Below are 19449 nucleotides of genomic sequence, written 5' to 3'. Positions count from 1 at the left end.
TCCCTTCTTGGTAGTGGTATAGATGTATCACACACACATAAGGTACTTGTAGGCTGTGAGGAAACCTCAAAATGGAGACAGAGAATAAAAGAAACAGGGAAGCAATGCTAACCCTGGTGCAGAAATCCTTAATATGTTGAGAAATAAGGTATAAACAACAATTTGCTTCTCACCTTATTAGGAGCCTATAACTGGGCTCCAAGTATATACAGGTATACTGTCAATTACAGGGTGACAGTTCCCTTCTTTAAAGCAGCATAGGTAAATCACTGGTCCACTTGATGAAGAAGATTAACATTTATTGTAACTTATACATAAAAACAATAAAATAAATATAATATACTCAAGTGCCAGTGCTGGATCCAAGACGCGTTTCGCCGATATAATCCGGCTTTCTCAATTGGTGTCCATAATGCTGCTACATACAAGTTTAAATATCCTTCACTGGGAGTCCATTGGAGGATGGCGTCCGTGATACCACCAATCACGGCGCTCATACTGCTGGGAATTTACAGCCTCAGCTGTTGGTGATCTCTTCCGATAGCACGACGTCCCGTGCGCGTGATGTCATACGCGGAAGTAGATTAGAGGCATGTGTGCGTCCGGCATTGAATCAAACGCAGGGATGTTCTGCTCGTCCGGAATGTCCCTTTCAGCACCCAGTAGTGCCGGAGATTCTCAATTTCGGCCATGTTTCTTAATGGCAATGTGCAAAATGTTCAGAATAGGTCCAATATTTGTCCAATATCTCAAAATGTTCGTTTATCCAAAAGACCATAATGGTGGTGAAAGGAAACAAATAAAAAGGGGTATCAAGAAGGATACTGGACATGTGGATATAAACTAAATGACTGCTATTATACAGTATAAAATAAACAATGCAGATGGTAACTGCAAACCACATGGATAACATAATGACTGTAAGATAAGAACATGAGATAAAAAACATAATAAAAATAAATATCAAAAAATCTCTATAGTGCATGTATGCATATAAAAAGTGTATATATAATGTACATATATACAATATAAATATTATAAGAACTATAAAAAATGGCATATCTCAAAGTCATCGTTTAATCCATGCGGCTGCATTGTATTTAAATTAAAAATCCATTTCATCTCGGATTGACCTATCTTTTTCATTAAATCTCCCCCCCTCCAGTTGACAGAAATTCTTTGGATTCCCATAAATTCCATTAACCCCTTAAGGACACACGACATGTGTGACATGTCATGATTCCCTTTTATTCCAGAAGTTTGGTCCTTAAGGGGTTAAACGGGGATCGCAGTTATGCTTATCTTTAAAATGCATGGAGACACTGTGTTTATCAAAACCGTTTTTTATATTTCTTATGTGCTCCTGGATGCGTGTATTGAGTGTCCTTATAGTTCTTCCTATGTATGTCAATTTACATGGGCATGTGATTTTATATATTACTTTTGTAGAATGACCGGTGATTAGTTCTCTGATTTTGAATTTCTTATTATCATTCATAGGGTGGACAAACTCTTTAATCGTTCGTTTCGAACTCTGAGTTTTTTTGCACGCTCCACAGGAGCCACATCCATAAAATCAATTAGTTTCATTGAAGAAGGATGATTTTGTAACTATATTTTTTGTTGATAAATGGTTGCGTATTAAACTACTACTTAAGTTATTAGCCCCCCTATAGGTGATCATAGGTCTATCAGGGAGCAGGGAATGAAGGACAGGATCATTCCTCAATATCGGCCAATATTTGTTGATTATTTTCTTGAGTTGTACACTCTTGCAATTATAATCACAAATAAAGTTGAAATTCTGATGTTGTATGTCAACCTTCTTGTCTTTGTATGTGAGTAGATCACCTCTACCTCCCCATAGGCCCGTGATAGCAGTACCTCACTATAACCAATACAAACCATTGTGTGGAAATCTATTCACAAACCGGACTTTACATAGGACACGAGGCCATGCGTTTAGACTGGAAGAAAGAAGATTTCGTCTAAGGCAAAGGAAAGGTTTTTTTACTGTAAGAACAATCAGGATGTGGAATTCTCTGCCTGAAGAAGTGGTTTTATCAGAGTCCATACAGATGTTCAAACAGCTACTAGATGCATACTTGCAAAGACAGAATATTCAAGGATATAATCTTTCAATGTAGGGTAATAACTGCTTGATTCAAGGATAAATCTGACTGCCATTCTGGGGTCAAGAAGGATTTTTTTGTCCTAGCTTGTTGCAAAATTGTGCTTCAAACTGGGGTTTTTTTTTTTTGCCTTTTGGATCAACAGCAAAAAACAGGTGTGAGGAAGGCTGAACTTGATGGACGCAAGTCTCTTTTCAGCTATCTAACTATGTAACTATGTAACTATGTAACCCTTTCCCCTAAAATCCCCAAGGATTTTAACAGATTGTTCCTGAAATTTGATATCGTCCGTACAATTAAGTTTAATTCTTAGTAATTGCGCCTTGGGAGCGTTCAGCAGCCAAGGGGAGAAGTGGCAACTCTTCTCCCCTATATAGCTGTTAACTTGAATTGCCTTTTTGAAAGCATTATTGACTTCCCTATATTTTATATAGAATGCCTCTGATTTAATCTCTTGGTTTACTTTACTATTAAAGGATCACTATAGTCAACATATAAAAGCAAGAAAGACCAGTCCCCTAGCCTTTTTTCTTGCTTTTATATGAACTTCCCCCTAATAAAAAATAAATTTTCAGCCTTTATCATTAAAACTTACCTCCATTCTAGCGCCGAGCTCCTTGTCAGGCCACGCCCCAATTTTAGTCAAAATGACGAAATCGCAAGGCCCAATAGGATACTTCTCTTTGAAAAGAGTCATCACGCTCTGGTGCGCATGCGTGGCTTCGCGCTGCACCAATCAGGTTCTTCATTAAGCGGCATTGAATGGTGCTCTATGAAAGAACTGAGCGCTCTACCACGCATGTGCGCAGTATGCGCATTCGCGAGCTTAGCTGACTGCTCAGCTCGCTGTCTATGCCTGCCCCCCTCCTATGGCAACCTTCTTAAGCCAAAGGTTTGTATGCAAACCCTATATATAGATATATCTATAGTGATTGTATACAAACACACACATTTTAAATAAATATTGTTAAACATACACACACACACACACACACACACTATCTTTATCTATTTCCATTTCTATTTCTCTCTGACCCACACTGTCACCCATCCTCACTCACTCACTCTGTCACTCACCCACCCACACTCCCAAAATAAGTTTTCTTACGGAAATATGAGATAGGAGTGGGGATGTTTGACTAGCCAACGTCAGAACCCCAAAGTAGGTTACTAGAGGGAACACCGGGGCTAAACCCCACAACAAGTAAATAACTACCAACTGAAAGAGTGGGATAGAAAAAAACACTCACTCAAAAGTGAATGGGATTCAATCTCACTCTAGAAGAAAATATATATAATCGGTATAAAGCTTACCCTAGATAGAAACACCATAGAAAGTAGTGTTAGTGAAAATCACATAAAGGTGAGGAATTAAAAACCTGGGGATATGTTCCTTAATCTCATAGAAAATGATATATATATATATATATATATATATATGTGTGTGTGCACATATGTATAAAGTCCGCTAAAATAAATAGTAGTAAGGCCTCTAAAGAGGACCAAGTAAGACTATAGGGTCATCCGATATGTGGACCAATATATAAGAGAAACGAAACATAAGTACAGACTGCTCCGTACACAAGATGAAAATTAAATAAACCAAGTCGCGCTAAAACTGTAAAATCCGTCTTTAATATATATAGCTGGCATCGTGGTACCTAGCAATAGTAGAAATGCCGATTATGGTACTGGAGTTAAACTGTGATCATTATAGTGTCTCAATAGAGTATATCAAGATAGCTCATTGGTGAAAAATAAATTCACGAAGAAGCACAAACTGGTGTAGAGCATGTAGCCGACCCTGCTGTACAGACTCTCTGGGAGGCTATATGTCTTGTTTGGCAATATAAACTATAGGGGAAATCCAATAGTGATATAATATTCTTCTAGAGTGAGCTTGAATCCCATTCACTTTTGAGTGAGTTTTTTGTTTTCTATCACACTCTTTAATTTTGTAAGTTTACTTACGGTTTGGATCCTCCTGCTTGGTCTCCGGTCTTCAGCCTGCCAGCTGGTAGCTGGGGAAATTTGGAAGTGATTGCTAAAAGAAGTTAACAGAGAGTTGAAGCTATTGGTAAAATATAAAGGGAATGAAAAGGTAATTGAGTGAGACTCTCAAACAGCTGGAGGAGCATGCTATATATTTAGGGGGAACCTGGGTGGGTGGGTAGTGCTGAGAAAAAATGCAGAGCCTTCAGTATTGTTGATTCTAGGAGTGTGAGGTAAGGCCAGAAGAACAGAGATCGAGATGGAACAATTTTATGTGAAGTTATTTGCAGCCGGGAGGGTAGAGTAAACGTGTTGTATGCAATTGAAAAGGTTACCAACCGAATTCGAGCACCCAAAATATTAATAATTGTGTACATGAAATATTGGTCAAAAACATTAAATGACAAAAAAAAAAAAAAACTGCATGCGCAGAAAATTACAGTGGCAAACCTGTATAAATATCCAGCATAAAGGAAATGCAATAGCAAAATTAGTAATTGCTTTCCTTCTCTTTTGTTTGTGGTTGTGGTTGCATGGTGTGCTGTATACAATTCAATTTTCTTAGTATTTGTTTTTGTCTCATACAGGTGTTTTAGACTAACAGGCGTGAAAGTACCTGGTGTTTCCTGATCATTAGGGGCAACAATGCAACGACTAGGGTAAGAAAACGTGCACTTCCATTTTACTTAAAATTAGTTGATTGTAAAATTGCATTTTTTGTAATTTTTTTTTTTTTTTATAAAGCATTTTATTTTAAAGTAATAAGGGCAAAAAGGTAGATTTTAGAAGGGCTGTGGAATATAGACCTTTTTAACCCCTTAAGGACACATGACGTGTGTGACATGTCATGATTCCATTTTATTCCAGAAGTTTGGTCCTTAAGGGGTTAAAGGCCTCTGAATAAGTCTGTATTTTTAAAGAGAAATGTTCACTTTCCTACCTCTAGACAGGAAAGTGTCTTGACAAAGACCACACTTGATGGTTTTGCGGAGTCCACGTGTTGCTGGAATAAATTACTTCTTTGGTTCAGTTGCTGGTGTTGTGACTCCAAAACAGCGATAGTTTCACATCTTCTTAACTCTATACTTGGATGTGAAGGATACTATGATTGTCCAAAATACTTTTTGGACATGTATAGAGAGAATTGGTGTATGGCACAGTGCATGATTTAGTATTGCTTCTTAATTTTGGTTTGTGCTTATACATCCACACATAGAGCACTCAGGTAGTTATATAATTGAAATGGCATGTGTATGAAAAAATAAATACTATTGCAAGCCCCCCTCAAACTAAATAACACTTTAAGGTCTTCCTTTAAAGGGACACTCCAGGCAGCCCTTTTTACTCGCCTCGTTCCAGCGCCGGGAGCCTCATGAAGCCGCTCCTCATTTCATCAAAATGACGAAATAGGCGGGTGCGAGCAGGGAGCAATCAGACGCTTCCATTCGGAAGCGTCATTGCTCCCTTGTGCGCATGCGCGGCTTCGCCGCACATGCGCACATACTTTATAGGGCCTCATTCATGCCGCCCTATAAAGTCCTGAGCGCACTACCGCGCATGCGTGTGGTGTGCGCGGCCGCGAGCTGAGCTGACTGACAGCTCAGCTTGCGGTCTTTGCCCGCCCCCTCTCCTCTGCTGACAGGCAGGAGAGAGAAGGCGCGCACACAGTGCCTTCTCTCTCCTGCACACGTCAGACGTATTTTAATGACGTGTACATGGCCTTTTTAGGGCCATACTTGATGGGAAGTCCCTCTGGAGGTAATCCTATCAATCAATGTAAACTCTTTTTCTCTGGAAATACAGTATTTACATTAGATTGCCTGCCGGGAGCTATAGATCTCACCTGAACAACTACATTAAGCTGTAGTTGTTCAGGTGACTATAGTGTCCCTTTAAGTTATGTTGAAAATCCATGTGTGACAGGTTCACTTTAAAGGAACAATCCCACCTGACTACAGCCCCACCCCCTAACAACTTGATCTCTATGAAGTGGTTATAGGGGCTTACCTCCAGGTGTTAAACAATTTTTCAGATGGCTTAAAGGAATACTTTAAGATGAGGGGTTAAGAGACCAATTTAGCACATACAGGGCCCACCTTATTCTAATATTCTACATCCCTTTGCCTTGGAAATAAAGTTTTAATGTTGGAGCAGCTGATGGCTGCTCACCATTTAGTAATTATGTCTACACCTCCACAATTATGGGTGAGGGCATAAGGGAAGAGTCATTCCTTCTCATGGTAATATAACATTGGGGCCAATAAGACACAGATGAATTTTTCATTTTTTTTTTCTGCTGGCAGATTATGAAGTGCCAGCCAGCTACTGCATGGTTAACCCTTACGATATTTGACTATTGGTATATTTGCCTATTTCCCCTCTTGCTGCCAGTGAGCAATTACGTAGTTAGAATTTTCTTTCCCCCAATTTACTTTCAAGCAGCAAGTGAATAATAAACGTGCAAATGTGCATCCTACTGGATACAAAAAACAGTGCTTGATAAATTTGTCAGATTTGGCTGTAAATATGAGAATAGCAAATCCAGGTGTAATCATGATCGCTTCCAGGAGCTCTAATGGTATTGCAGCAATGCCTCGATGTTGAGGCATCGCTGCAATACCCCCCTCACTGCCGGGGGCCACCAGAGATAACCGGGTTATCGCTCCCTCATACAAATGGGGGGGAAACTGAAGCGCCAACTCTCTGAGAAAAGTGACTCCTTACTGAAGGATCTAAAAATTACCGAAACACGACACAAAGCCTCACTCACTGAACCCCGTAGACTAGAGGTCCACAAAATTAGAAGCGCTACAAATGCAACAAGTCGAGTGGGCCATCAGAAAGCTGAAAACAACCTACTACAGGCAGGGGAACAGGGCGGGTAAACTACTGGCCTCTCAGCTCAAGGAAAGAATCTCCCAGGTAAAAATCCCCTATGTCAAGGATGGTCATGGAACCAAAGTTATGAACCCTAAAGCGATTGTAGACGAATTCGCTGCCTTTTACGCAAAACTATACAACCTCTCCGGGGAGCCCACCCCTCAGAACATCACCACCTTCCTGGAGGGGATACACCTTCCCCAGCTCTCCACTGAACAGGCCACAGCACTGGCAAATCCAATCCTACCCACCGAGATATCTAGGGCATTAAGTGACACCCTGAGACACAAGGCCCCAGGCCCGGACGGCTACTCCACTCACTACTATAAGGTTTTTGAGGACCTACTACTCCCACATCTCACGGCACTATTCAACCACATTTTAGACACTGGCAAAATACCCCCGGAAATGTTAGAAGCCACAATTGTCACACTTCCCAAACAGGGCAAATCCACAGACTTATGCGCGAACTACCGCCCGATTTTGCTTCTTAATGCCGACACCAAACTATTCGCCAAGGTCCTGGCGAATAGAATCCGCCCCCTACTATGTCAAATTGTCTCACCTGAGCAGTCGGGCTTTGTTCCTGGACGCCAGGTAGAGGACCACACCAGACGAACCCTGGACATAATGGAACTCAAGAACTCGGACAGCTCACAGGGTCTTATGATAGCACTAGACGCGGAGAAGGCCTTCGACAGGCTCCACTGGGGCTATATGTCAGAGGTCCTCCGCAGGCTTAACTTCCCACCCAAATTATTGACTGGACTACTATCCCTGTACTTTTCCCCTGAAGCTACAGTCATGAGTTCCGGATTCATCTCTAGACGCTTTGCTCTGACGAACGGCACACGGCAGGGCTGCCCACTCTGGCCCCTATTTATTTTATTTATTTATTATTGCTATTTATAAAGCGCCAACAGATTCCGCAGCGCTGTACAATTAGTGGAGAAACGTACAAAATACACAGACAAATACAAGAGGTAAGAGAGCCCTGCCAGTAAGCTGATATCTAGCCATTGGAGCTCTTTTATACAAAGTGCTTGGCTAGATGGCCTGTGAGCTTACAATCTAAAGGATACCATGGGGATTTGAGACAAGAGGTAGCAGGGGAAGTTTGGAGGTGATGGCTGAACGAGTTAACAGAGAAGCAGCTATTGGTAAGATGTTAGGGGAATGAAGAGGTAATTGGGTGAGAATCTCAAACAGCTGAAGGAGCATGCTATATATTTAGGGGGAGCGTGGGTGGGAAGTGGGGAGAAAAAAAATGCAGTCTTTCACTGAGTTGAGTGAGGCCTGAAGAACAGAGAATGGGATTGAACAGTTATATGGAGGTATTTACAACTGGGGAGGAGAAAAGAGGGGGGAAGGGGAGGGGAGAGGGTTAAAGTATCCATGTGTTCTATACTATTGAAAAGTTTAGCAACCAAATTCTATCACCCAAAATATTAATAACTGTCTACATGAAATATTGATCAGAAACATTAAATGACTATAGTACATACTGCATGCACAGAATATTACAAACTACAGGTAAAATGGTTACAGATCTATAGTAATACATGAGAATGTTAGCAATCCAGGAATACAGGAGGTGGAGTATCTTCCCTCATTTTTATCCTTGCACTGCCTAATCCGCAAAATCAAGGCAGACCCTAACATTACGGGTATCCCCTCCCCAATTGGCCAACAAAAACTAGCAGTGCTTGCAGATGACATTCTCCTCTTTCTCACCAACCCCTCAGACTCCCTCCCAACTCTATTGCACCTATTACAAGACTACGGCCGGGTCTCTTACTATAAGAACAATGTGGCAAAGACCCAGGTGTTGTCCATGAACCTGCCTAGATCCCACCTCGAGTCTCTAAAAACACTTTACCCCTTCGAATGGAGGAAAGACACCCTCTCCTATTTAGGCACACAATTAACGCCCTCAAAATGCAAGCTCATAAAGCATAATCATGGGAAATTAATGGTGGACATAGAGCAACGGTTGGAGAGCTGGGGCAACAAAAACACATCTTGGCTAGGACGTATTATTGCCATCAAAATGGTCATCCTCCCACAGATTTGATTCCTTTTCAGAGCCCTACCGATAAGCCTTCCTAAGTACACCCTCCGGGCATTCCAAAGCCTCCTTAATGCGCACATATGTAAAAGAAAACCACCAAGGGTATCTCTAGCGAACATCAGCATGATCAGGGGGTGGAGTAGGAGTACCCCACATAACTAAATATTACCTAGTGACTAACCTTTCCCAGATGGCACGCCTCCTGACTTCCTCAGACTACCCAATGTGGTATCACCTGGAGAGCTCGTTCAGCGCACCTCTTTCCCTTGGTGACCTACTGTGGATCCCAGCCAAGGCCCAACCCCGCCATTCCAAAACCCTCACGACAACAAGAGGGTCACTTCAGTTGTGGCTAAGATGGGCCCCAAAACTGACAAGCAGGAACATAGAGTCCCTCGCCCCGCTGACCAGTCTCCAGCGCCGCACTCACGACCTCCCCCTGCAGGGATGGATAGAAAGAGGTGACCAGAATATCACATCTCCTGGGAATTGAGGTGCTCTTACCGTTCCCCGACCTCCAGAGGAAATACCTTCTTCCTAACAACAAAATCTTTACATACCTCCGTATAAAGCATATAGTAGGAGACAGCAAAAAAATAACCACACTCACACAGCCCCAAAACCAATTTGACATGCTATGCCTGGACCAAAAAAAACCAAAAACCACTATCCCTATGTAAACACCGCCTGCTAGACTTAGACAGACCGACAAAACAATCCTATGTTACAATGGGAAAGAGAGCTGAATGGTACGTTTGAGACGCACAGGTGGGTGGGGGCCATGACACTAGTGAAAAGGGTTACACACTGTATAGACCATGTAGAAGCAGCCTACAAGATGTGGCTAAGGTGGTACTATACGCCCCAAAGGTTGGCCCAAATATTCCCGGGCACCCAGGCAACGTGCTGGCGATGCAACCAACAGGAAGGCACTCTAAGCCACATATTCTGGTACTGCCCTGCCAATACTGGCAACAAATCAAAGACCTGATAAAACCCAAAGTAGGGAAAACCCTGCCACCTACCCCTGAACATTACCTGCTCCATATGCTACCGCACGGTATTACGGCTCACGAAGCATCACTAATCACCCACATCACACTAGCTGCAAAGCAATGCATAGCTGCCCTATGGAAATCCACCCTAGCACCAGATATACAGTCGGTGATTGCCAAAGTGAGCCTCACTCAACAGTATGAGAAAATGTCACACAAGATCAGCGGTACCCTACTGAAATATAACCGCCCTTGGTCCAAATGGTAGGACGATCGTGACATCGAGGTGACGAAAGCCAACCTCTGATGTATGTGCAATGTAGAGCTTCTCAAATCCTTCCGCCTTCCTTCCCCTTCCTAGTTCACTGTCCTCTTCCACCTCCTGCTACCCCCCCCTCTCAAAAAACTAAGGGCCATAGCCACGTTGGCAAGCCTTAAAAAAACCCTGAGAAGATTGGTAGTGGACATAACCTCACAACGTGTGTATCAATGTAGAGGCTCACTGGCAGACAAACACCTGACTGCTCCGAGGTCCTAGAGAATAAAGGCTCAGAGCTCAATCCCGGCACTTGCCATGCACACCCGGGAGCCCTCTTCCACAATATCCCTACACACACGCATTACTCCCTACGCCTACCGGGCGCTGGGCTCTAACATCTCTACCACCTCCCACAGCAGTTACAAAATTAATAGTCTATGGTAGCAACCTGTACACCACATCCTGAAGTACCATTTGAATGCCTATGTGAATGGTTATTAGTTACTCTTCAAAATGTGTTACTGTACTTGCTTTCTTATGGCTACAACGTATTGTATGTTACTGTGTGATTCTATGATGTTAAACCCCTAATAAAAATAATACATTTAAAAAAAAAAAAAAAAGCTTTGCAAACCAGCATGCATGCATATCCCCACCAACTTTTACTCTGGATAAGTGTGAAGAATTTGCGATCTTCTTCACAGACACGATTTCCTCTATCCGAGCCTCTATCACAGGAGGCAAACCAGTTACACACCAGAACCACTACAATGGAATGCCAAATTACCCCAGTTTATGGTCCACTTTTACAAAGGTGGATATAGAGGGAGTTAAAATGACTATGTGACTTAGACCCTGCTCCAACTCTGCTTATATCCAACTTCACAAACATAGCGCAGTGTTCACTAACCACTGGAGACTTCCCAAATCCTCTGAAAGAATCTGTGGTAAATCCTAAAGAAACCTTTACTAGACCCAGACTGCATAGCTAATTACAGACCAGTATCCAACCTTCCATTGGAAAATAATTGAAAAAATAGTTGCACTCCTAAAAGGCTTGAACATCTTTAATCCTTTCCAGTCAGGTTTCAGATGCCGCCACAGCACTGAAACAGCGCTAGTCCGAGTGCTAAATGATCTCCTTATGGCGAAACAAAGGTGATTTCTCATCCTAATCCTCCTGGATCTCTCTGCTGCATTTGGCACCATTGACCACAGAACTTTAATAGAGCACTTGTAGCACATCTGTGGTCTAGGAGGCTGTGACAAAGTGCCCTTTGCCACTTTGTCCTGGAGAGGCCTGCTTGCCTGCCTCCTCCCCTGCGACTATGGCCCTGGATTATATTGCCCTGTAAAACTTACATTTGGGGGTGGCGAAACCGACCTCGCCACGTGTCCTTGGAGGGGGCTGATTGCCCGCTTCTTGCCTTTGGACTATGGACCAGACTTTATGGGAATGTGATACCCCAGATAGCTATACCATGGAGCCTAGTCATATAATGAAAGACTATGGGAAAGACTTTAGCTCCATGGCAATTGTACTGTGTGAATAGGATCTGTGCGCTATTCGGTAGTTTTGTGCGCTCAGATCCCAGCTATCTGGGGATATGTGAAATGTCTGTGTGTTATGGATAAAAAGTACCGTATTTATCGGCGTATAACACGCACAGGCGTATAACACGCACCTCATTTTTAGAAAGAAATTCCAGGAAATTTCCCCCCTCATCCCATAGTATTCCCCCCCCTCATCCCATAGTATTCCCCCCCCTCATCCCATAGTGTCCCCCCTTTCCATAGTATTCTCCCCCCTTTCCATAGTATTCTCCCCCCTCCCATAGTATTCCCCCCTCCTCCCATAGTATTCCCCCCCTCCTCCCATAGTATTCCCCCCCTCCTCCCATAGTATTCCCCCCCCTCCTCCCATAGTATTCTCCCCCCTCCCCTCCCATAGTATTCTCCCCCCCTCCCCTCCCATAGTATTCTCCCCCCCTCCCCTCCCATAGTATATAGTATTCTCCCCCCTCCCCTCCCATAGTATTCTCCCCCCCCCCTCCCCTCGTATTCTCCCCCCCCCTCCCCTCCCATAGTATTCTCCCCCCCTCCCCTCCCATAGTATTCTCCCCCCCTCCCCTCCCATAGTATTCTCCCCCCCTCCCCTCCCATAGTATTCTCCCCCCCTCCCCTCCCATAGTATTCTCCCCTCTCCCCTCCCATAGTATTCTCCCCCCTCCCCTCCCATAGTGTACTTTCCTCCCCCTCCCCTCCCATAGTGTACTTTCCTCCTCCTCCCCTCCCATAGTGTACTTCCCCTCCTCCCCTCCCATAGTGTACTTTCCTCCCCCTCCCCTCCCATAGTGTACTTTCCTCCCCCTCCCCTCCCATAGTGTACTTTCCTCCCCCTCCCCTCCCCTCCCATAGTGTACTTTCCTCCCCTCCCATAATTACTTACCTGTCCTGAAGCGTGGGCCGGCTTCACAGCGTGCACCGCGGAACAGGAACTTTAATTTCATGTTTCGGTTTCCGGCGGGACTGAAAGGAAGTGTGCACACTATTGTGCACACTTCCTTTCAGTCCCGCCGGAAACCGGAACCTTAAATTAAAGTTCCTGTACCGCGGTGCGCGCTGTGAAGCCGGCCCACGCTTCAGGACAGGTAAGTAATTATGGGATATCGGCGTATAACACGCACCCACGATTTTTCCCCTATTTTCAGGGGAAAAAAGTGCGTGTTATACGCCGATAAATACGGTAACTTTCTGTATTTTAAAGTGTTTTATGTCTTTCTGTAACCATGTGGTTAATGGAGTCTGCTTCTAGCCCTGGATAATTGGATTACTTTCCTCTTTGTCTCCAGGATAGAGGCCTATGTAAAACCTGTCTAAACCGGTTTGCCATGCGGCTAGTAAGGGACAAAAGATACTTTTAGTAACTTTTGAACCCCTGGTCGGATTCATGGCATTTTTTTTAATATGTTGTTCCCCTGAATGGATTGATTGTGGATATGTATTTATGTGAATGTGATGTATGGTTTTAGAGTTATGAAAGTTGTGTAAAAAGTATATTTTAACTGTATGTATAATGGGATTATGTGTCACACTAAGGGGAGGGGATGTGTGGGTTGCACCCATGATACTATTGGTTATTTTATGCCTCCCCCTGGGTGTGGCCTTTATGTGTACAATTGTAATAAAAACCAGGCTGGGTGTTCCAGCACCTCAGACCTCTTCTGACCCTCAATACGTAGCCTCGTCTCGTTATTGGAGGGAACTGCTATATCACACTGGGGATTGCTATGCTCTGCATATTCCCCTGAGCTTAATCACTTGGCTCTTTTAAGAGCCTGTTCCGGATACGCTCTCCTGGAGGAGAGGTCTTCCCCCACACGGTCCTGGAGGACAGAATCCGATCCAGGGTGGAAGGAAGACGGCGAGGCTCCAGTTAAGCTACGGCGGTTGTGGAGCCTGCGGTGGTTGTGGTGTCGTCTGCAGTGCTTGGAGTCCTCTGTAAGCGCTAGGAGCATCCATCAACGGAGGGTACTCGGTCGGAGTACACGGAGCTCCGTTACAGAGGCACAGTCCTTAACTGGTTTAAATCTTTCCTCACTGGTAGATCAGAGAGTAACATCAGGGTCAAGCTCATCAGCACCAACAAAATTGACCTGCGGAGTTCCACAAGGATCCCTCATGTCTCCAATGCTATTCACAATTTACTTGCTACAACTGGGAGACTTCGTCAGGCTACATGGCCTAAAGTATCATTGTTAAGCTGGTGACACACTAATCTACTTCTACTTTGCTTCAGATACTACAGACCCAACACGCGCATCAACAGTTGCTTAGCAGACCTTATAGAATGGATGAATGCTAGTTGGCTGAAAGTGAACCGGGACAAAACAGAGTTAGTTACTTAAGGTGAGGAGACCCAGGGCAACAAAAATATCCCATGATCACCCAACTGGCTTGGAGGCTCTGAACTGATTAGTTCATCAGAGGTACAAAACCTCAGAGTGCTGATTGACTTGACTATTTAAAAAGGCAGATTTCCTCCATAATATCTGCCTACTTTCATCTGAAAACATAGCCAGCATACAACACTTAATTCCACCGGATGATATGCCAACATTAATCCATGCATTTGTATCTTCTCGGCTAGGTTACTGCAATATACTTTACTTAGGCCTCCCAGAAAATGAACTCCATCGCCTTCAGACAGTACGAAATGCAGAAGCCAGACTACTGACCAAACTCACACCTGTTCTCTATTTTAAAATTGGCCTGCTGACTTTCAAAGCCTTAAACAGTCAAAGCCCACAGTACCTAAAAGCACACCTGACACCCTATATTCCATCTCGTTCAAATCGGTCAGCCAGCAGATCCCTCCTGTCAGTGCCCAGAATAAAGAAGAAAAAACTCACAGGCACTCCAACTTCAAGCCGCAGGCAGATTTATTATGACAGAATGCAATGCAACGTTTTGACCGGAAAGGTCTTTTTCAAGCTTGAAAAAGACCTTTCCGGTCGAAACGTTGCGTTGCATTCTGTCATAATAAATCTGCCTGCGGCTTGAAGTTGGAGTGCCTGTGAGTTTTTTTCTTCTTGGATTATTGTACTGGGATTGCTGGTCCTGCTCTGGAGCACCCTTGGCCGTTGGAACGGAGTGCGGTTCTCATCACTTACAGTGCCCAGAATAAAGACAAACTCCAGGGCATTCTGCCCCTATCTTCTGGAACTCTTTACCGTGCTCCATTAGAGAGGCACCGTCCTTAGAGACTTTAAAAAACAAAATAAAAAAAAACCCAAAAAACTAAAGACTCTCCTCTTCCATCAGGCATTCAGTACACTCCTCTGACCATCAGAAACATCTAACTATTATTTCTTTATGTTTGTATATATGTAAAGTGATTTGTGCCTCACTGGGAGAGAAGCGCTATAAAAATTGCAAATTATTTATAGTTGTTGCATCAAATAAATGTTTTGAAGAATGTTTCAAGCAATACCCCCTCGTTCTAGAAAAGGACTTCCCTATCAAAAAGGCAAACAGCCCAGACACACAGTATTGAATGATCAGAAGTACAATTCAAGGGGCAGGCTTATGGTACAGCATTATGCAAAACCTTTATTTTGTGCAAAAACTATAAATATTTGAGCATGCAAAAAATACAGCATAGTAACGAGGCCAAATTCTATCAAATGCATTAAAGCTGCATTGGTGCCCAGGAATGTCCCTTTAAGTACATTGTGAATAGGGGAAATATGACTCCTTTAAATATTATCAGTGCCACAATACCTGCTACATCTAAATATCCATCTAAATTCACACTCTACTCTCTTGTAGCAAATATTTGAATCCGATGTTGCCAAAAATGATGTATATTCATTGTTCAAAATATTGGGAATACATGAAATTGAAGCACCATACAAGACTGGAAAGAACTTGTAGTCAAGATTGCATGGTCAGCTTGAATCCGTTGACCGGTCACAGCCAAGAACAGAACTGAAATAGAACTTCAGGAGACCAGACTGCAAAGGCGGCTTTCTATAGAAAGTGACTTATAACACATGGAAATCAAATGATGAAACATCCATTTTAGAGCTCTACTGTGCTTACCACTGAGAGATGGAGGACACTATAACCATTTCATTTTGTTGGGTAGGTTAGAGTGCCCTGGCAATGCCACTCAATTTAGTCTTACACCTTTTGTGTTTTTTTTGTTTTGTTTGTTTTTTAAGCAATTTAACAATAAATAAAGGTCACTGGTCAACCACAGCTGCCTGGACAATTGGAGGTATGGCTAAGGCAGAGTTTACACATTTCCTTTTATACCACTCTGAGTACTATGGACACTCTGGTTGAAATTGGTCAGCTGACAATCTCCACCAACAACACCCACACACTTCTGCTCAGCTTTCGTCATTAGGCCAACCACCACATATGGGATGCGGCTGTCATGGACTCTTGCCAGTAATCTTGAAACTAGAAGTATTTGAGCGAATTTAAGCCATGGCAGTATTTAGAGGATCCCTTAAATATGATGATAGCAGGTTAGACCATTGTGCTTACCACTACATAAAGCAGGAAGGAGCAAATCTTGGCAGAGGGGTCCTGGAGAGAAACCACAGGTGGTATCTGTTGGGAAGTTTTTTTTAAGATTCATGAATAGTTTAAAAAACAAAACAAAAAAAACTACTATGTCCCTATATATTTTATTTCTCTTTATTTATTTTAGCATCATGGTGTGCATACCATTAATTGACAAATTAATTTGATCGGTTTTCTCTTGCAGATTTGATCCAGTGGTGATTGCAGACATGCTAAAACAAGCTGGGAATGATCTCTATAAAAAAGGCCACTATCCACAAGCTCTTGTAAAATATGATGAAGCCATAACTATCATTTCTCAGATTGTTTTTACAGGGTAATTGTATAATATAAATGAACAATAATTATATAATGTTTAAATTGTAGAATTCCTCAAACAAATGTTTCTTCTATATAGCAGTTCTGTTTGTCATTTTTGTTTTGATCTTAAACTTTGGTAGTTTGAATATTATTACAAGATGCAAGTTTATTGACTCTAACTAGTGATCCAGAGACTATTTTGACTAACACCTTGAAGGAACACTAGTCACCAGAAGAACTACAGGTTATTGTAGTTCAGGTCCCTGCAGGCATTTAAATGTAAACACTGCCTTTTCAGAGAAAATACTCTTTTGCATGGAGACTGAACATTCCTCATAGAGGTGCATTTATTCAATGCATCTCTATGAATAGATGCTGATTGGCACAGCCATTGAGGCAGAGTGGGTATGGAGCTAGGTGAAACAGACCTGCGCAGCCCTGGAAAAGTTTTTATTTTTTATTTTTTTTATTTAATTGGGGTGGGGTGGAAGGGGGGAAATACTAGAACGAGCTTTTAACACTATAGTGTCAGGAACACATTTGTATTCCTGACACTATAGTTTCCTTTAAACTGATATATATACCTGCTCAACAATTCATGGAAGAGATTGGAATGAGGTTTATGCTCTTATTGCCTTTAAATAGTAATATAGGGGAACTCTCCAAGCTCTGTAACCAGAACAGACCAGTTTTGTTGTTATGGTGTCAGGAGTAATTTGGCACTTCCAGTGTAGGTAGTCAAACCTTTTGTTGAACAGTTAGCCAACTTATGTAAGTCCACTGGTCTCCTGCCAATGTGTCCTCTACTTCCGGATGTTCCTGTGCTATACTAAGGCTGTGCAGGGAAGCATTCAGTGGCTGGTAGCAATCAGCTGAGGCCCTCAGCCAGTGACTTGATCCTGCACAGCTGGGGTTATATCAATGGCGCTAATAGTAGAGCTTCTGTCTACTCATCAGTAAGTGTCATTGGACAAGACCCCTAACTATGTATATCTGCCTGCCTCATATCTTGATCATATGTAAGTTCATTTTCCTATATTTTCTTGTCATCCTTTTAAAATTGTAAAATGCTGCAAAATATGTTGGCGCTATATGCTGATAATAATTCTAATGTAGGGAGTGAAGATGTTTCAAAATACTTTGCAATGCTGTGAGACATTCACCTGTAATTGTAGAAGTAATTTCTGTCAAATGTTAATAGTAAGTAAGTTATACATTTATAAAAAAAAATTAAAACAAGATATGCGTGCATTTAATGTGTGTGTGCAAATTCTAAAGCAGTGGTTCCCAAACTTTTTAGGTTCAAGGCGTCCTTAATATTTCAATATTTTTCCAAGTCACCCCAAGCTAAAATAATTTCTTAGGTTGTATATGTACAGCCTAGCACCATATACTGGGCCGCTGTTCGGCAGAAATGCTTGTCGTTCAAGTGCAGATCCAGAACCTAATCTAGGGAGGGGCACTGGTAGATTAAAGAAACAACCCAGGCACAATAACCACTACAGCACTCTTTAGTTGGGATGCACCGAAATGAAAATTCTGGTCCGAAACCAAAACTTCAGGATGTCCTTGGCCGGAAACTGAAAATGACCTTTTATTTCTCCAAATGATTTTGAAATAGTTTTTTCTATAATTTTATTATTAGACTTTTTAATGAGTTTAATGAATCTAATATGAAAAACTACAAGCCAATAAAATAAATAAGGGATCTTTTCATATTAAATTTTTCATAAATTATAATATACACCACATTAAAAAAGGAAACATTTTTGTCACTATACACACTGCCCATAATGATATAATATCACTATACACACACTGCCCATAAAATCACTATACACACACTGCCCATATAATGATATAATACTGCCAATATTATGATATAATGTCACTATACTCTACTTGATCGGGGGTTATTGTGGGTCTGTGGGGGTAGGAGGGCAGATATCAGTAAAGTGTGTGTATATATATATATATATATATATTTTTTTTTTTTTTTTTTTTTTTTATTTAATTAATCCGTTTAATTTTAATAAAAAATAAATTATTTGTATTTCCTCCCCCCCCCCCCCACCTCCCACCTGCTTACCTTTGCCTGGGAGGGGGAAATTTCCTGGAGAGGAGAACCCGGCGAAGCTGCAGGTTAGCGCTCCCCCGGGTCCTCTATCCCTCCCCTGCCGGCTGCCAGCATTTCAGTGCTAGCGGGCCGGAGAGGGAGATTTTGGATCTCCCCTCCGGTCCTGCATAGCCGGCAGGGGAGAGGGAGGCAGATTTCCCGGTGCTTTGATCATAGCACCGGGAAAATATCTTGCGGCTCCCCTGTGTGCCCGTCGAGGCGCCCCAGCACGCAGTTTGGGAACCACTGTTCTAAAGATACGATATTGTATGATATTATAAAAGGTAGAAACATTGAAATTTTTTTTCCCCCTCTTTCTACAAATTCTTACAGGGACTTTAGAAAGGAGTTGGCAGTGCTATTTTGCAATCGGGCAAACTGTCTGTTTAAACTTTACCGTTGGGAAGAGTCATTATTTTCTGCATTACATAGTTTTCAGCAAGATCAGCATCATGTAAAGGTATGCCACATGATTATTTTAACCTGTTTGTTCACTTGTTAATTTATTGTGATGCTTTACTCTATACAATCAAGTGAGACAGAGTTTGGGCCTTCTGTGATGTACTCAACGGAGTGTTCCCCACACCCCTACTGCAAGTCTGGCCCTT

General features: G+C 42.4%; 1 protein-coding gene across 1 annotated transcript in view; it reads left to right on the top strand.

Moving 5' to 3' along the window:
- LOC134609424 (uncharacterized) overlaps window positions 1-19449 on the top strand; it is a 95172-nt gene that overhangs the window by 26190 nt on the left and 49533 nt on the right. The window contains exons 2-4 of the mRNA XM_063453101.1: window positions 4712-4783; window positions 16610-16741; window positions 19175-19301. Of these exons, the coding sequence (XP_063309171.1) occupies window positions 4770-4783; window positions 16610-16741; window positions 19175-19301 (273 nt within the window). The 5' untranslated portion in view covers window positions 4712-4769. The remainder of the gene's footprint in view (window positions 1-4711; window positions 4784-16609; window positions 16742-19174; window positions 19302-19449) is intronic.

Source organism: Pelobates fuscus, chromosome 4 (genome assembly GCF_036172605.1).
Source record: "Pelobates fuscus isolate aPelFus1 chromosome 4, aPelFus1.pri, whole genome shotgun sequence".
NCBI lineage: Eukaryota > Metazoa > Chordata > Amphibia > Anura > Pelobatidae > Pelobates > Pelobates fuscus.
Note: the sequence above shows the minus strand (reverse complement) of the source record. Positions and strands in the feature narration are given on the sequence as shown.